At 43.2% G+C, this 17,432-nt stretch overlaps 1 protein-coding gene across 1 annotated transcript in view; it reads right to left on the bottom strand.

Annotated features, from left to right (window-relative positions):
- Positions 1–17,432, bottom strand: part of ARHGEF6 (Rac/Cdc42 guanine nucleotide exchange factor 6) — a 101,622-nt gene that overhangs the window by 13,596 nt on the left and 70,594 nt on the right. Inside the window, exons 9-16 of the mRNA XM_038747918.1 lie at positions 17,259–17,381; positions 14,850–14,988; positions 9,756–9,815; positions 7,172–7,318; positions 4,646–4,732; positions 2,366–2,444; positions 1,129–1,268; positions 209–334 (exon numbers count right to left, since the gene is read on the bottom strand). Coding sequence (XP_038603846.1) covers positions 209–334; positions 1,129–1,268; positions 2,366–2,444; positions 4,646–4,732; positions 7,172–7,318; positions 9,756–9,815; positions 14,850–14,988; positions 17,259–17,381 — 901 coding nt within the window. The remainder of the gene's footprint in view (positions 1–208; positions 335–1,128; positions 1,269–2,365; positions 2,445–4,645; positions 4,733–7,171; positions 7,319–9,755; positions 9,816–14,849; positions 14,989–17,258; positions 17,382–17,432) is intronic.

Below are 17,432 nucleotides of genomic sequence, written 5' to 3'. Positions count from 1 at the left end.
AATTTTGTGCTGCAGACCTAACTAAACTATGAAGTGCCTTCACACAGGAACAGCAGGACATGGGGCTTAAATCCATACGATTACTTCGGGGGAGGTAATGGAAGGTTGAGATTGAAGGTTTACTCAGGCTAAGCGGCATAACAGAAATAAGGACTATTTCCATGTCATTAACTTCTCCCAGCTAATATACCGAATGGAGTAAAATTACCTCTTTGTAACCTAGGGCCGCTGAAGGTCTAAGAGGAGGTGCAGGTCTGAGACAACTTAAGCTCCAGGGCTTTAGAATCTGAGGAGGCTCCAGTGGTCCTCGAGTCTGTCCGGCATAGCTAAAAGACTGGGAAAGTGTCTAAATGAGATACGGGCAGCTTGTCATCTGAATGTCAACGCAAGTCACACATTGGAAGAAAGACAACAGCTCTGTTTGGCCTGAGGTGTGGACGCAGTTTAGCACCAGGAAAGGAAGAGAAGCTGAAGCTAGAAGAAGTTTCTCTAGTAGAAAATATCATAAATAATAATAAATTATGGTTGGCATTTGTTAAACATTTACTATGTGCCAAGTGCTGGGGGTAGATACAATATAGGTAGAAGAAACATCACTCTGTTCCACACAGGGCTCATCTCCTTCCTCCGGAGGGGGAATGAACTCCATAGTCTGAGCATCTATTACTTCAAGTTTCAGTGTTTTTGTACTGTAATATACAGCACTAAACTGAGTCCTTCACTAAACCTGTCCTTTTTTCCACTGGAACCCTGGAAATACCTCATTTTCCGCCCCTGAAGAAAATTCATTTACTAAGACTCAGCAACAGGGTGTAATATTTTGTTCCAATTACTGACCAGCCCTGTTTCTTGGATTTTCAGGAAGAACCCAACTCAAACGACAATCCTGGGGATTAGAGTGCTAAAACGTATCCACGTCACACTGGGCAGTATTACAGAAAACTTTCATTTAGTCTGGAAAAGTCTTGGAATCCATGTAAGATGCGTGATACGATATGTAGAGTCAGCAAATTCCCTCAGAGCTCTTCTGATATTTTAGATACATGAAATTTGTTATGAGAAAAGAAGGCTAATCAACACCTGGACACAACTCAAAACCGGAGGCAGAGAACCATGCGAACTACTTACTGAATGAGCACTCCACGACTGCGCTTTGGTTAATGTGGGGCCTGGGCCGGGGCCTCTGGTCAGTCTGTGCAAATGATCAGTCCATTCCTGCAAATCCTGGCCGTTGTTGCATGACACGATGATTCTATCTATCATGGTACCTGCGTTTCACAATTAAAATACTTTGAAAATGAACAGCCAAGGAAATACTTAACCCTAATTCATTTTCTACTTTATTTTGTAACGCTCAGTTTTACCCATGCCTGTGCTAACTCCCTGAAGAGCTATATAAGTGCAGGAAAGCTGTGAGAATAATTCCAATACAGATGACTATTTTCACAGCTTTACCTATCTCTGCATACTACTATGGCGGAAAAAAAAGCATTGTTGTTTGAAATATCTGAACCCGATGGATCTTGGGTCCATCATTAGGGTAAGCAAGAGGGCTGACTGGAACAACTCAGTCAAATCTCATCATCATCAATCGTATTTATTGAGCGCTTACTATGTGCAGAGCACTGTACTAAGCGCTTGGGAAGTACAGATTGGCAACATATAGAGACAGTCCCTACCCAACAGTGGGCTCACAGTCTAACAGGGGGAGACAGAGAACAAAACCAAACATACTAACAAAATAAAATAAGTAGAATAGATATGTACAAATAAAATAAATAAATAGAGTAATAAATATGTACAAACATATATACATATATACAGGTGCTGTGGGGAAGGGAAGGAGGTAAGATGCGGGGGATGGAGAGGGGGACGAGGGGGAGAGGAAGGAAGGGGCTCAGTCTGGGAAGGCCTCCTGGAGGAGGTGAGCGCTCAGTGAAATGAAATTTAACACAATAGTGTAGGTTTCCTTGAAACTTGGGAAGCACTGGCAGAATCCCACCACGCAAGAGCCAGTTCTACCTCAGAAAGACAGGGTGCTTTGAAGACCTAGTTTCTCGCCATGCGCTTACACAAGGGGAAAGTATCACAAAGAAAGCAGTAACAATAGTAATAGCATTAAGTATTAAGCATTTACTGGGTACAGAGCACCGTATTAAGCACAGGGAAAGAGTCATAGGTGGGAATTAGACACGAACCCTGTGCCTTGAGGTGTTCGCAATCTAGGTGCTAACGTGAGGACGTCATCATTTCCTCCCCCGTGCCCAGAATCCCACTTGTCCTTTACAAAAGGTGGCACCATTTTGGGGTGAATCTGTATCGAAAAGGTTGACACCTGTACGAGGAAGGACAGAATTATACTGACCTGTGATTTCGAAAGTATAGTCATTCCCTTCGTTTTCATCCAACCGTGTCAATGTCATTCCTGATACCGGCAGTTTTCCCTGTCAGAAAAAGGCTTAATAATCAATCTCCCTTACTACATTGTTCAACGCTTGAAGGCAGGGATTCATCATCATCATCAATCGCATTTATTGAGCGCTTACTATGTGCAGAGCACTGTACTAAGCGCTTGGAAAGTACAAATTGGCAACATATAGAGACATTCCCTACCCAACATCATCATCAATCGTATTTATTGAGCGCTTACTATGTGCAGAGCACTGTACTAAGCGCTTGGAAAGTACAAATTGGCAACATATAGAGACAGTCCCTACCCAACAATGGGCTCACAGTCTAAAAGGGGGAGACAGAGAACTGAACCAAACATACTAACAAAATAAAATAAATAGAATAGATATGTACAAGTAAAATAAATAAATAAATAAATAAATATTCCCTCTAGTCTTCACAGAGTCCCCTCCCAAGTGCGGGCTCTCTCCTGTGGGTGTTCTCTAAATCAATGGTGACTCATGCAACCGAAGGTTCACGCGACTAAAATGGTATTCCACCATTTCCACGATCATTTCTGCCTGTTATTTTCAGGGATCCCTGATGAGAGTTACTGCCAAGGAATTTTCTTTAAAAGCCTCTCGTCTGTGAAAGCCTTCTTGATCGGAGTAGTCCAAATTTAAATACTAATTTTTGTATGGCATTTTATTGTTATTATTAATAATAATAATGGCATTTATTAAGCGCTTACTATGTGCAAAGCACTGTTCTAAGCGCTGGGGAGGTTACAAGGTGATCAGGTTGTCCCACGGGGGGCTCACAGTCTTCATCCCCATTTTACAGATGAGGTAACTGAGGCCCAGTGAAGTGACTTGCCCAAAGTCACACAGCTGACAATTGGCGGAGCCGGGATTTGAACCCGTGACTTCGGACTCCAAAGCCCGCGATCTTTCCGCTGAGCCACGCTGCTTCTCTGCGTAATCTCTAGTAATACTTGTTAAGTGCTTACTATGTGCTAAGCACAGTTCTGAGTGCCGGGGGTACATAAAAGTTAATCAGGTTGGACAGAGTCCCCGTCCCACATGGGGCTCACACTCCTATCCCCACTTTACAGATGAGGTAACTGAGGCACAGAGAAGTTAAGTGATTTTCCCAAAGTCACACAGCAGACACGTGGCAGAGCCGGGATTAGAACCCGGGTCCTTCTGCCTCTCAAGCCCGTGCTCTATCCACCAAGTCACACTGAGCTGACTGCATGCCAGACGCTGTACTGGGGTTGACACGAGATGTCAGGTGGGACACACTCCACGTCCCACATGGGGCTCACAGTCATAATCTCCATTTTACAGATGAAGTAACTAAGGCACAGAGAAGTGACTTGCCCAAGGTCACACGGCAGACAAGTGGCGGAGCCAGGATTAGAACCCAAGTCTTCTGACTCGCAGGCCTGGGTTTTTTCCCCTAGGCCCCACTGCTTAGTGTATCACGTTCTTACAGGAAAAGGACGGTGACTTGCTGACACAAACACTAAACCTCCGTGAGGCTGGGACTCCCCACTGTTGGGTAGGGACTGTCTCTATATGTTGCCAATTTGTCCTTCCCAAGCGCTTAGTACAGTGCTCTGCACATAGTAAGCGCTCAATAAATACGATTGATTGATTGATTGATTGATTGGACGTTCAATCACGGCACCGTGAGGCTGGGAAAATGAAGGGGGAGTGCTGCAAAGAAACTGTGAGCCTGACCACGCAGGGGGAGGCAAGGGCTGGTCTTGGATTACTCAGTGCTTCCTTCTGAGGCTTCACCAGGATTTCAGAATGATACATTTCAAAGAGGGTGATCAAGCTCCAGACACGTATGGCTCGGAAAATCCATTTATGTGCCATGAAAGGTACTTTAAAAAAGACTTTTAAAAGTATTTATCTTTTCTTAGCACTTAGGGATACAGGGCTACGGTGCCTCCCTAACTTGCTGGAAATCCAATATCCATTTTACAGGGAGAACAGCCAACATGCAGGGCAAAGCAATTACAGTAAAAGTTCTCTGATTAAAGCCCTTTGGAAACTGTTGAACAATTAGGAAAGGGGAGTGCGTTTGTGGTATGTAAGTCGGCATGTTCGAAATTCTGTGCTTCCTGGCTGGCGGTGGGGGGAGTTGACACCACAACAGAGAAGTTTCAGGCAAGCAGGGAAATTGTAGCTGAATATAGTTTCTTTCTGAATATAGCACTTAGTTTTAAGTGAAATCTACTTGCCTGGTAGATAAAGCCGCTCATCCGAGGACTTGCAGACAACATTAGCAAAACGTTTGAAAATAACAGAAAATACCTCTCTTCTTTCTCCTAAAGTAGAAAAGGAAACAAGGGTGACTCTAAATGCAAGAATACGGCAGACGTTCTTTAAAACACTGAGAAAAACTTTGCACCTGGAATGTGCTTTCTAACCGTTCAAACTAAAAGATAACGCCTATTGTACTTTCCCGAGTGCTCCGTTAAGGGCTCTGCAATAACTCTGAACCAAATGTGCCACGGAAAGCATCACAGTCAAGGCGCTGGACCCGATGCTTTAGCAGCAGTGAATTGCTTCCCTCTTCCCTTTGCTTCTTTACGAGGCTCAGAAAGCTACTACTTTTGGGGAAGGAAGGGAAATAAAAAGTTAAGCAGGACAGTACAGTGGCAGGATTGATGGGTGAGCGTCCCCTTCTGCATTCGATCAAAGAATCGATCATATTTGAGTGCTCACTATGCGCAGAGCTTGGAGAGTGCACTTGGGCGAGTACAACAGAATAGAATAAGCAGACATGTTCCCTGCCCTCAACGAGCTTACAATCTAGCACCATTCCTGATGGCTGCCGAAGGTTTAGCCAGTTTAAAGGAGAGGTGAAGAGTGAGGAGGGTTTGGGACCAATGTGGGGGGGCGGAGAGAATATCGCCTAGGGCTAAGTGGGTCTCTGTTTCTCTACCTCCCTGTCTCCTCACCAGTGGGGTTACTTATAGACTCAGGGAACAAAGGAAAGCCCCGGAGAGTTGTGAATAAGGTTGAATGGAGGAATGTATTACCTTTCCACCCTGATGCATTGGTTTTTATGGGGTAGGAATCATCTCGCCTCATGACTGCCTGGGTTTCAGACCACCATATAGCCTGCATTTATTTAAACAGAGAGCAGCAGGCTAGAATAGCAGTCTGCTAATGCCGAACTGTGGCATAGGCAGCCCACTAGACCCAGTGGCTCACCAGGACTTGACATTAGCTTCCAGGTGCTGAAAAATGAATTGTTTGGCAGAAACCAATTTTGAGTAGAAGGTTACTGATCAAAAATCAAACAGCCCTGTGCGAGGAAATAAGCATTTAATCCAAACATTGGGGCTTCTGCAAGCTAGTCTCCTTTAAACGACAAATGCCAAGATAAATCATTCATTCGATCGTATTTATTGAGTGCTTACTATGTACAGAGCACTGTACTCGGCGCTTGGAAAGTACAATACGGCAATAGAGACAGTCCCTTCCCACAACGGGCTTACAGTATAGGGGGGCGGTGGGAGAGGGAGAAGGACAGAGAGACAGACATCAAAACAAGTAAACAGGCATCAATATAAATAAATAGAATTATAAATAGATACATATATACAAAATCATCCACTCGGGCTCTTAGGAACTTGGGAACAGATGTGTGAAATTATTTGTGGGTATTACATAGTCCTGACATTCAATTGCTCCTCTAATCAGACCAACCTACTCTCCGTACTTAATAATGGCATTTATTAAGCGCTTACTATGTGCAAAGTACTGTTCTAAGCGCTGGGGAGGTTACAAGGTAATCAGGTTGTCCCACGGGGGGCTCACAGTCTTAGTCCCCATTTTACAGATGAGGGAACTGAGGCACAGAGTAGTTATGTGACATGCCCAAAGTCACACAGCTGACAGTTGGCGGAGCTGGGATTCGAACCCATGACCTCCGACTCCAAAGCCCGGGCTCTTTCCACTGAGCCACGCTGCTTCTCTATCTCAGTCTTCAAACTTCCAACTTCCAACTTCAATCTCACCTACTCATCACCGGCCCATATCCTCCCTCTGGCTTGGAATTCCTTCCTGTTTCAGATCTGACAGACCACCTCACTCCCCACCTCCAAAGCCCTCCTAAAACTCCAGCTCCTCTAAGAGGTCTTTCCCGACCTCATTTCCTCTACTCCCGCCCTCTCCCTTCCGCATCACCTATGCACTTGGATCTTCACTCTTTAAGCATTTGATATTCACCCCACTCTCAGCTCCACAACACTTACAAACATATCTATATATGTTTGTACATATTTATTACTCTATTTATTTATTTATTTTACTTGTACATATCTATTCTATTTATTTTATTTTGTTAGTATGTTTGGTTTTGTTCTCTGTCTCCCCCTTTTAGACTGTGAGCCCACTGTTGGGTAGGGACTGTCTCTATATGTTGCCAATTTGTACTTCCCAGGTGCTTAGTACAGTGCTCTGCACATAGTAAGTGCTCAATAAATACGATTGATGATGATGACGATCCGCACTTCATTTTTATGTCGGTTTCCTCCTCTAGACTATAAGCTACGTGTGGGCAGGGTTTTTGTTGTATTGTACTCTCCCAAGCACTTACTGCAGTTTTCTACATACAGTAAGCACTCGACAAATATCTTTGACTGATTGATGGTGTGATAAAGACCTCTTTGGACATTTATCCCTAACGAAAACAATAAAAGAGAGTTAGAAGAAAATATATCATAAATAACGTTTGGAATTTCCAAGTATCTTACCTCACTGGCTCCACACTGCACCATTACTTGTGACATAAAGATTACATTTCCCATCGTTTTTATATCTTCTCCTTCCCATCCCTGAATAGATTCAGAAAGGATCTGCAACTCCAGTTGTTTCCTCTTTCTCAGCTCCTGACACTGTGCCTGCAAGGCAAAGATCAATGAAGGACAATTTCCTGCTGTTGTTGATAAAAGGGGAAAAAGGTTTCTGGGGGAAGAGGCCGGTGAGGATGGGAAGTGGCTACTCTGTAGCATCTTTGAGCTGGACCATAAGGGAGGAGACCAGTCAGCTGGGCCACCCTAATTACCCAAACCAATTTGGAAAACTGCCACTCTCCGTAAACCACAAATCGGATGTGTTGAAGGATTCATTTATTCAATCGTATTTAGTGAGTGCTTAAGCTGTTTATTCCTAGAATTGCTGACTAGGGGCACAGGGAGCAGGGCTTACAGAAAGCTCTCAACTTTGAAACTCCCTAAAGGCTGGATGACGTCCAAATCCACTGGCCTTCAGGGTGGCATCTGCCCATGGGAAATCTTCTTTGCTGGTTAAATACTGGAATGAATTTTTAGAGAAGCACCGTGGCTCAGTGGAAAGAGCCCGGGCTTTGGAGTCAGAGGTCATGGGTTCGAATCCCGCCCCCACCATATGTCTGCTGTGTGACCTGGGGCAAGTCACTTAACTTCTCGGAGTTACCTCATCTGTAAAATGGGGGTGATGACTAAGCCCCACGGGGGACAACCTGATCACCTTGTATCCCCCCAGCGCTTAGACCAGTGCTTTGCACATAGTAAGCGCTTAACAAATGCCATTATTATTATTATTACTGTGTGCAAAACACTGTACTAAGTCCTTGGGAGAATGCAATACAACAACAGACACAGGTCCTGCCCGTAACAAGTTCACAGTCTATTAATATGCATAAATACATACATACATACAGAAGAATAATAATGAAAATGGGCTGCCAGCACAGAAATGGATGATGAAGTCATTCGGGCTCAAAGTAGCACAGAGATATAAACTACTCCAGGCGCCAAATGGTCCACAGCATCGAGTCACTGATTAGAAATGGCAGCGGCTGGGAGCTCTAACCTGCACCCGGCTTCGAACTTCTGTGAGTGTAAGCTTCTTGTGGGCAGGAACATGTCACTACTTTTCTTAGTACTTCCCAGGTAAATTAGCACAGTGAACCGCACCTAGAGGATACTCAAATGCTCTACTATGGGAGACACCGCACCTCCTTCAATCTTCCTGCGTTTGAGTTTGCAGTTATACATGTCACAAAGATAGGAATAATGAAAATGACCCTGTACTGAAAACTGACTGCTGAGTACCCAGGCATAAATTGTAAGTTTCTCTCCCCACTTTAGATCACTGCCAAACGGTAAAATTGCTCTGTACTACTGGGTTAAATAGACAGTCAACTTAAATAAAATAACATTCAAAGACACCGATTACAAATAGGGAAGAAGTGTGGCCTGGGGGATAAAGCACGGGGTTGGAGCCAAAGGACCTGTGTTCTAATCCCTGCACGAACTTGCTGCATGACTGTATAAGAAGTCACTTAACTTCTCTGAGACTCAGTGTTCTCAACTTCAAAATGGGCATTCAACACCTCTTCTCCCTACACAGTTAAGGAGTGCCTACTCCAGAGCTTAGAACAGTGTTTGAGACATAGGAAGCGCTTAACAAATACCATAAAAAAGTCACTGAAGGGTAAATTTTTTTAAAAGAAGCCTTATCAACTATGCTCCCTTCTTGATAACTGATATGGAACTATCTTTCACTTGCAGAGAATAAGTTAACACGCTTGCACCCGACACTTATTCTGACACTCGAATCATGGCTCAATAGCGCTCAATAAATACGATTGATGATGACGATGATACATTTTTCAAGCGCTTAGTACAGTGCTCTGCACATAGTAAGCGCTCAATAAATATGATTGATGATGGCTCTTATCATGAATCCTGAGTTGCAAAGAACTTAAGGTAAGAGCAATGATGAGAAAGCCAAGAGGGAAAGGAAACCCCCCACCTAAAGGGAAGCAGCGTGGCTCCGTGGAAAGAGCACGGGCTCGGGAGTCAGAGATCATGGGTTCTAATCCCGCCTCCGCCGCTTGTCAGCTGTGTGACTTTGGGAAAGTCACTTAGCTTCTCTGGGCCTCAGCTCCCTCATCTGTGAAATGGGGATTAAGACTGTGAGGCTCACGTGGGACGACCTGATCACCCTGTATCCTCCCCAGTGCTTAGAACAGTGCTTTGCACATAGTAAGCGCTTAATAAATGCCATCATTATTTATTATTTATTTAGTTGTGCCGCAGATATTTAAAATCCAAATTTTTACAATGAAGTTCACATTCTTGGAGAGGTATGCACGCTTTTTAGAGCGCCCATGAAGTACAGCACGAACACCATGAAGGCCATTTCATTCAATCGTATTTATTGAGCGCTTACTGTGTGCACAGCACTGTATTAAGCGCTTATTTATCCACAGATAGGGAAGTGTCGTGTCTGATGTATTCCTAGCAACCTGGCACCAAACTGAAGCAATCTATTTTCAATATCATCACCTACCACGAGAGCCTTGAATGATGTAACAGCTTTCAGAACATCTTGGTGGTCTGGATGAGCCTCCTAATAAAGAAAGAAACACTTGAGATACTGTAAACAGTTCGAGCCCCAAGAATCCTGCATCAATCACTGGTACTTATTGAGTGCTTATTGAGTGCAAAGTGCCGCACTAAGCCTTTAACATTCTCCTATGATGAGAAAAACATGAAGTGGTTTTCCCCATCATTGATTTAGTCTCTTCAATGTAAGGGATGAGGCCTCATTTCTGGGATAAAAGGCATATGGCTCCTGGATAGGGAGCGTGCTCGCGTCCTGGTGCTTAGTACAGTGCTCTGTACATAGTAAGTGCTCAATAAATATGATTGATGATGATGATGATGGTGCTACAGACTCAACAGGAGCTGGGATTTGTGGTTCACACTGAGAAATCACTTACATTTAATGTTCAAGATTCAACCACACCAGGAGTTTGGACACTCAATATATCTCCCACCAGCCCCCACCAACCCAACTGTTCCTTTGGCCCCTCTCTGCTAGACTCCACCGAAAAAATGAGCGGGGCAGGGTTGTTTTAGACTAAAGCTCACTAGTCAAGTCACCAGAACTGACTACCAGAAGCCCTGATTTCCAGTGCGGCTCAGTCATGTTAAACACCAATCAATCAATCAATCGTATTTATTGAGCACTTACTGTGTGCACAGCACTGTACTAAGCGCTTGGGAAGCACAAGTTGGCAACATATAGAGACAGTCCCTACCCAACAGTGGGCTCACAGTCTAGTCTCTACACCAGGAAGTAGAGATGGTGCCTACCCCAGGGGAAGACCTGTATATATGTATATACCTGTATATATGTATATATGTTTGTACATATTTATTACTCTATTTATTTATTCATTTTATTTGTACATATCTATTCTTTTTATTTTATTTTGTTAGTATGTTTGGTTTTGTTCTCTGTCTCCCCCTTTTAGACTGTGAGCCCACTGTTGGGTAGGGACTGTATATGTTGCCAACTTGGACTTCCCAAGCGCTTAGTACAGTGCTCTGCACATAGTAAGCACTCAATAAATACGATTGATGATGATGATGATGATGATGATGAAGACCAAGAACAGGAGCAGTATGGAGTCAGATGTCATGGGTTCAAATCCCAGCTCCACCCGTTGTTAGCTGTGTGACTTTGGGCAAGTCACTTAACTTCTCTGTGCCTCAGTAACCTCATCTGAAAAATGGGGATTAAGACTGTGAGCCCCACGTGGGACAACCTGATTACCTCGTATCCTCCACAGCGCTTAGAACGGTGCTTTGCACATAGTAAGCGCTTAATAATAAAAAAATGCCATTAGTGGATAAAGCCCAGGCATGGGAGTCAGATGACGTGGGTTCTAATCCTGAGCTCCACCACTTGTCTGCTGTGTGACCTTGGGCAAGTCATTTAGCCTCTCTGTGCCTCGCTTACCTTACCTGTAAAATAGGGATAAGACTTTGAGCCCCACGTGGGACAGGGACTGTGTCCAACTTGATTAGCTCATACCTGCCCCAGTGCTTAGTATAGTGCCTGGCATATAGTAAGGATTTAATAAATACCATTTTTTAAAAAAAGTTGATGTTCTGTGGCTGTGGGGGTGGAATGACAAGGACTCCTGACTGAGGTGTGAAATGGGAGTGTGGGGGAACTGAGCGCGAGGTTGGGCATGGTTAAATCAATCAATCAATCAGTCGTATTTATTGAGCGCTTACTGTGTGCAGAGCACTGTACTAAGCGCTTGGGAAGTACAAGTTGGCAACATATAGAGACAGTCCCTACCCAACAGTGGGCTCACAGTCTAAAAGAGTGGGCTCACAGTCTAAAAGACAGAGAGCCCTGACTTTTTAATAGACTTTTTTTTTTTTAGCCCAGGGGTAAATGTGTCATTCACCGCTACGGGTGCCACCCTCCTTACCGATACCTGTGTATTGGAAACTGAAGCTGTTTCTGGCTTTTCACAATTACTGGCGATGGGCAAGCCTCAAGCCGTTCACCAAACTGGTTTAGGGTTTGGAAAGGCATCCTGGGGTCAGATCCTTAAGCAAACCATAACTGAAATCTCTCAGGCTGCTCCCTCTCACTAGTTCTCTATTGCCTTAGGGTTTCAGCCAAGTCAAAAATACCCTGAGAATGTGGTTTCTCTTTGAATCTAAGCTCGCAGCCCTCGCCGACACCAAGAAATGAACAACTTTTTTCTTGAAAGCGACCCAAACTTTTTCAAACCTCAAAACTTTCCTAGCTCTCTTCCTCCCTTCAAGGCCCTGCTGAGAGCTCACCTCCTCCAGGAGGCCTTCCCAGACTGAGCCCCTTCCTTCCTCTCCCCCTCCTCCCCCTCTCCATCCCCCCCATCTTACCTCCTTCCCTTCCCCACAGCACCTGTATATATGTATATATGCTTGTACATATTTATTACTCTATTTATTTATTTATTTATTTTACTTGTACATATCTATCCTATTTATTTTATTTTGTTAGTATGTTTGGTTTTATTCTCTGTCTCCCCCTTTTAGACTGTGAGCCCACTGTTGGGTAGGGACTGTCTCTATATGTTGCCAATTTGTACTTCCCAAGCGCTTAGTACAGTGCTCTGCACATAGTAAGCGCTCAATAAATACGATTGATTGATCGATTGATTTTCTCCAGACAACAGGAAGAGCAACTAGAGTAAACTGCAACCCCATCAGGGTCATCCCCCCTCCCCTCTCCAACCAAATCATAAGCATTCAATCAATCAATCAATCGTATTTATTGAGCACTTACTGTGTGCAGAGAACTGTACTAAGCGCTTGGGAAGTACAAGTTGGCAACATAGAGAGACAGTCCCTACCCAACAGTGGGCTCACAGGCTCACAGCATTGAAAGAAAGGCCTTTAAACTGTCCTAGTGACAACTACATGGTCTGCAAATCTAAATATGCAGGTGACTAGGAAGAGATAGATTGGTTAGATAGGTCTAACCTATCTTGGTTAGATAGATAACCTAATTGGATTAGATAGATAACCTAATTGGATAGATAGATAGATAGATAGATAGGCCCGTCCTTCCTCTCCCCCTCGTCCCCCTCCCATCCCCCGCATCTTACCTCCTTCCCTTCCCCACAGCACCTGTATATATGTATATATGTTTGTACATATTTATTACTCTATTTTATTTGTACATATTTATTCTATTTATTTTATTTTGTTAATATGTTTTGTTTTGTTCCCTGTCTCCCCCTTCTAGACTGTGAGCCCACTGTTGGGTAGGGACCGTCTCTATATGTTGCCAACTTGTACTTCCCAAGAGCTTAGTACAGTGCTCTGCACACAGTAAGCGCTCAATAAATACAACTGAATGAATCATCATCAATCGCATTTATTGAGCGCTTACTATGTGCAGAGCACTGTACTAAGCGCTTGGGAAGTACAAATGGGCAACATATAGAGACGGTCCCTACCCAACAGTGGGCTCACAGTCTAAAAGGGGGAGACAGAGAACAAAACTAAACATACTAACAAAATAAAATAAATAGGATAGATATGTACAAGTAAAATAAATAAATAGAGTAATAAATATGTACAAATGAATGAATGAATGAATGCATCTCCCTGTGTGCAACACTTACTGCCTTGAGCTGGGAAAACAAACTTTCACAAAGACATTTGAGCCATCAAGGCTTTCAGTATGTCAGTCAGCTGGCAAGCCCAAAGCTTTTCATTTTTCTTTAAATAGTACGCAACTTGTTTTGTAAAATTCCTTGCTCTCAAAGGCATACTATAATGGTTGTTTGGTACTACATTTAGTTTGAAGATATTTTTTGCCCTGTGTATTTTTGTTATATTGACAGAATCACTAAACGTGGCTCAGTGGGAAGAGCACGGGCTTTGGAGTCAGAGGTCGCGGGTTCAAATCCCAGCTCTGCCAATTGTCAGCTGTGTGACTTTGGGCAAGTCACTTAACTTCTCTGGGCCTCAGTTACCTCATCTGTAAAATGGGGATTAAGACTGTGAGTCCCCTGTGGGACAACCTGATCACCTTGTAACCTCCCCAGCACTTAGAACAGTGCTTTGCATATAGTAAGCGCTTAATAAATCCCATTATTATTATTATTATTATTGTTATTATTATTATTATTATTTTCCATTTGAACAGTTTTGGGAAGCAGTGTGGTCTAGTGGGGCACAAGCCTGGGAGTCAGAAGGACTTGGATTCTAATCCTGGCTCTGCCAATTGTGTGCTGTGTGACCTTGGACAAGTCACTTTACTTCTCTGTGCCTCAGTTCCCTCATCTGTAAAATGGGGATTAAGACTGTGAGCTCCATGTGTAAGCACATAGTAAGCACTTAATGAATACCATTAAAAAAGTCATTTTGATAGGCGAAAACCTAATACACAACAGGTCTACCCAGCTCTGAAGAAGGCTACTTGCTCTGTAGCATGGAAAATATGTGGTTATTTAGGCATCTATATTAACAATAGATACTCAGTTACTTGGGGAGGAGAGTCAATAGCTGAAAATAGAGAACACTTCAAAAATCCCTCTTTTCTACTCTCTCCCAATAATTTTCCCCGCAGCTCTCAAATCCCTGCAAGATTCAGGTACCTGGGAGAAGCAGGGTGGGTTTCTCCAGTAAAAGGAAAAGCACTATCTACAAGCAGCTACATCTAGGGAATGGCTCCAGTTTACAATGGGAAGTCTGCAGACAACTAACTGAGTCCGGCCTCTGGATTCAGAGAGCAAATTAAAAGAAATTGAATGTTAGTGAGTATGTGTGTGGGTCTGAATGTGCTTAAAGACAGCTGTTGGGCAGAAGAAGCCATTTAGAAGCCTGGAGGAAAGGAGCATCCTGAGCTGCCCAGCTAAATTCACAATGAGATAATCTGAAAATCGGGAGTCTGCTATATTATCCATCTGTGTAAAAAGGACTGGCGTGAGGGCCGAGTGGTGGGAAAAAAAAATCTGTGGATTGGTAGATCATCATAAAAATTTGCAGAGACATAGAGGGAGGCTGCTTCGGTCCATATACATTAATAACTCCAAATTTTGCAGATATACAGTCTCTCAGATGGTTGCCAGCCTTTCCTTACCTCCATATGTCGTTCCAGTTCTTGGAGGAGCGTAACGTATTTTTCTAGTCGCATGAATGGCTTGCTGAGACTTGTAGTTAAAATCAGAATCCCTGGATTGGCTGCCCCTTGAGTCTCCATAAATTTTTCCAGATCATCACTGTAAAGACAGAGAATTTCTCAACATTAATAATGATGGCATTTATTAAGCGCTTACTATGTGCAAAGCACTGTTCTAAGCGCTGGGGAGGTTACAAGGTGATCAGGTTGTCCCACGTGGGGCTCACAGTCTCAATCCCCATTTTACAGATGAGGTAACTGAGGCCCAGAGAAGTGAAGTGACTTGCCCAAAGTCACACAGCTGACAATTGGTGGAGCCGGGGTTTGAACCCATGACCTCTGATTCCAAAGCCCGTGCTCTTCTCCACCGAGCCACGCTGCTACCCATTACCTTTCGGTGCTCCTACTTCTTCAAAATCCCCTTGCCTGATTAATACTACTCAAAATCACGTTTTCTGAATGAAAAATGGAGTTACAAATTATAACTGAAAGACACCAAAGAGAAGCTCACTACCGTAAAATCAGAAATTGAGTTTCCCAGTTAATTGCTTCAATCCTGTATCTCTAATTTACATCAAAAAGCCTGAGGCAAAAAATTAAAATACTTTAAAATACTTTAAAATAAAATTAAAAAATTAAAATACTTGCAAAAAATTAAAATACTTTAAAATACTTTAAAATAAAATTAAAAAAGTAAAATACTTGCAAAAAATTAAAATACTTTAAAATACTTTAAAATAAAATTAAAAAATTAAAATACTTGCAAAAAATTAAAACAGCTAAGGTCTCTGGATGTTAGTGAAACTCTGCTCTTCAGTCTGTCAGTGACACTTCTAGGTTCCATTGCAGAAAGCTGTCTTACCTGCTGAAGGGAATTGAGAGAAAGTAGCAGACGCCACCTGATAATCAATCAATCCTCTGACCAAAGAGTTAAGCAGCCAACCTACACTTGCTTTTACACTACTATGGCCTTTCACCCTCCTGAGTCAACATCTCATTCTTCTATTGGTACAATTTTTCTTGACTGTGACGGGAGTTTCAAGCTTTGCTCGAGATAATCGAGCAAAGGAAGCCTTCCCAGACTGAGCCCCTTCCTTCCTCTCCCCCTCGTCCCCCTCTCCATCCCCCCCATCTTACCTCTTTCCCTTCCCCACAGCACCTGTATATATGTATATATGTTTGTACATATTTATTACTCTATTTATTTATTTATTTATTTTATTTGTACATATCTATTCTATTTATTTTATTTGTTCTCTGTCTCCCCCTTTTAGACTGTGAGCCCACTGTTGGGTAGGGACTGTCTCTATATGTTGCCAATTTGTACTTCCCAAGCGCTTAGTACAGTGCTCTGCACATAGTAAGCGCTCAATAAATATGATTGATGATGATGATAATCCACAGAGCTTTCTACAGGTAGCTGCTGAGACGCTCCCCTTGATCCGGTCCCTCTGTGGTTCGGGAAACCAAGAAAACACCTATTGTCCTGGGACATCTTTTATCGCTTGGCACCTAGCAAGCACTACCACAGTTATCTTAGTCCTCACCAGCTGCCCTCCGGGTCGGTTCGGGCGGCTCAACAATAACGTACGGGCCTGGCCAGGGTGACACCAGAATGAGAACTGCTTCACTTGGAGCAGCTGTGGAAGGCTAGGTCGGTTCTTGGGCAGAATTGGGAATCTGAGTCCAATACAAGTGTCAGGACTGGGGAAACTAAGTGGAGAGCATTTGCATCACTTTTGTGAAGCACAAACTCTTTCTAATACATGAGTCCAAGCTACCATTCAACGGTCAAACACACTGTTCAGATTTCCTGGCACAGAAAAGCTAAAAAGTTTCAAGGGCCGCACTTCCTGTCCCACCCTCTGCCACTGCATAAAGAAATCTAAATGACAGAGGCCCCTTTGTCTTCAGAGGGAGCCTGGCATTGACCGACAGTCTATTCCAATTACTTAATGAGCCAGTTATTCTGGTTGAGATTATCCGGGCTTTTTTGTCTTTCTCCTTCTCTCTTTTGCTGCCTGCCTTTTGGCCATCTTGCTGTTCAACAACATTGAAAGGGCAAGAGAGAGGCAACTCAGAGTGGTCAGTTTGGTTACTTTTCAGAAGTTCCAATCTAACATCTGATGGGCACGAGGGAAAGGGCAGGAGGAGAGGCAGAAACTGAAACATATGGCTAACCAAGGTTTTTATAATATCTGTAGAATTTGTTCACCCCTCTACTCCTTGAAATGTCACCACAGATAACCAAGAGTTGACTGGAAGCTGTACTTCATGAAGCAGTTGCTTCATTGAAGCAACTAAATGTCTTGGAAAATGAGGCAACTTAATTTGTTGATTTTTTTTTAACTAATATGAAGCATGATTTACCTGTGTTGTGTGAGAACATTGACAGCCGAAGGATGATTAGCGCAGTAAGTCAGATACAGACTTTTAAACTGGGGCATTAAGTTCATCAAACATCCTCCTACTTTCTGCTGATTCTCTGGAACTCTGGAAATAAAAGAGGCAAAACTCTCAAAATACATTTTAAAAGCAGGAAGT

The sequence above is a fragment of the Tachyglossus aculeatus genome, chromosome 6, assembly GCF_015852505.1.
Source record: "Tachyglossus aculeatus isolate mTacAcu1 chromosome 6, mTacAcu1.pri, whole genome shotgun sequence".
NCBI lineage: Eukaryota > Metazoa > Chordata > Mammalia > Monotremata > Tachyglossidae > Tachyglossus > Tachyglossus aculeatus.
This window is presented reverse-complemented; position numbering and strand designations above follow the sequence as displayed.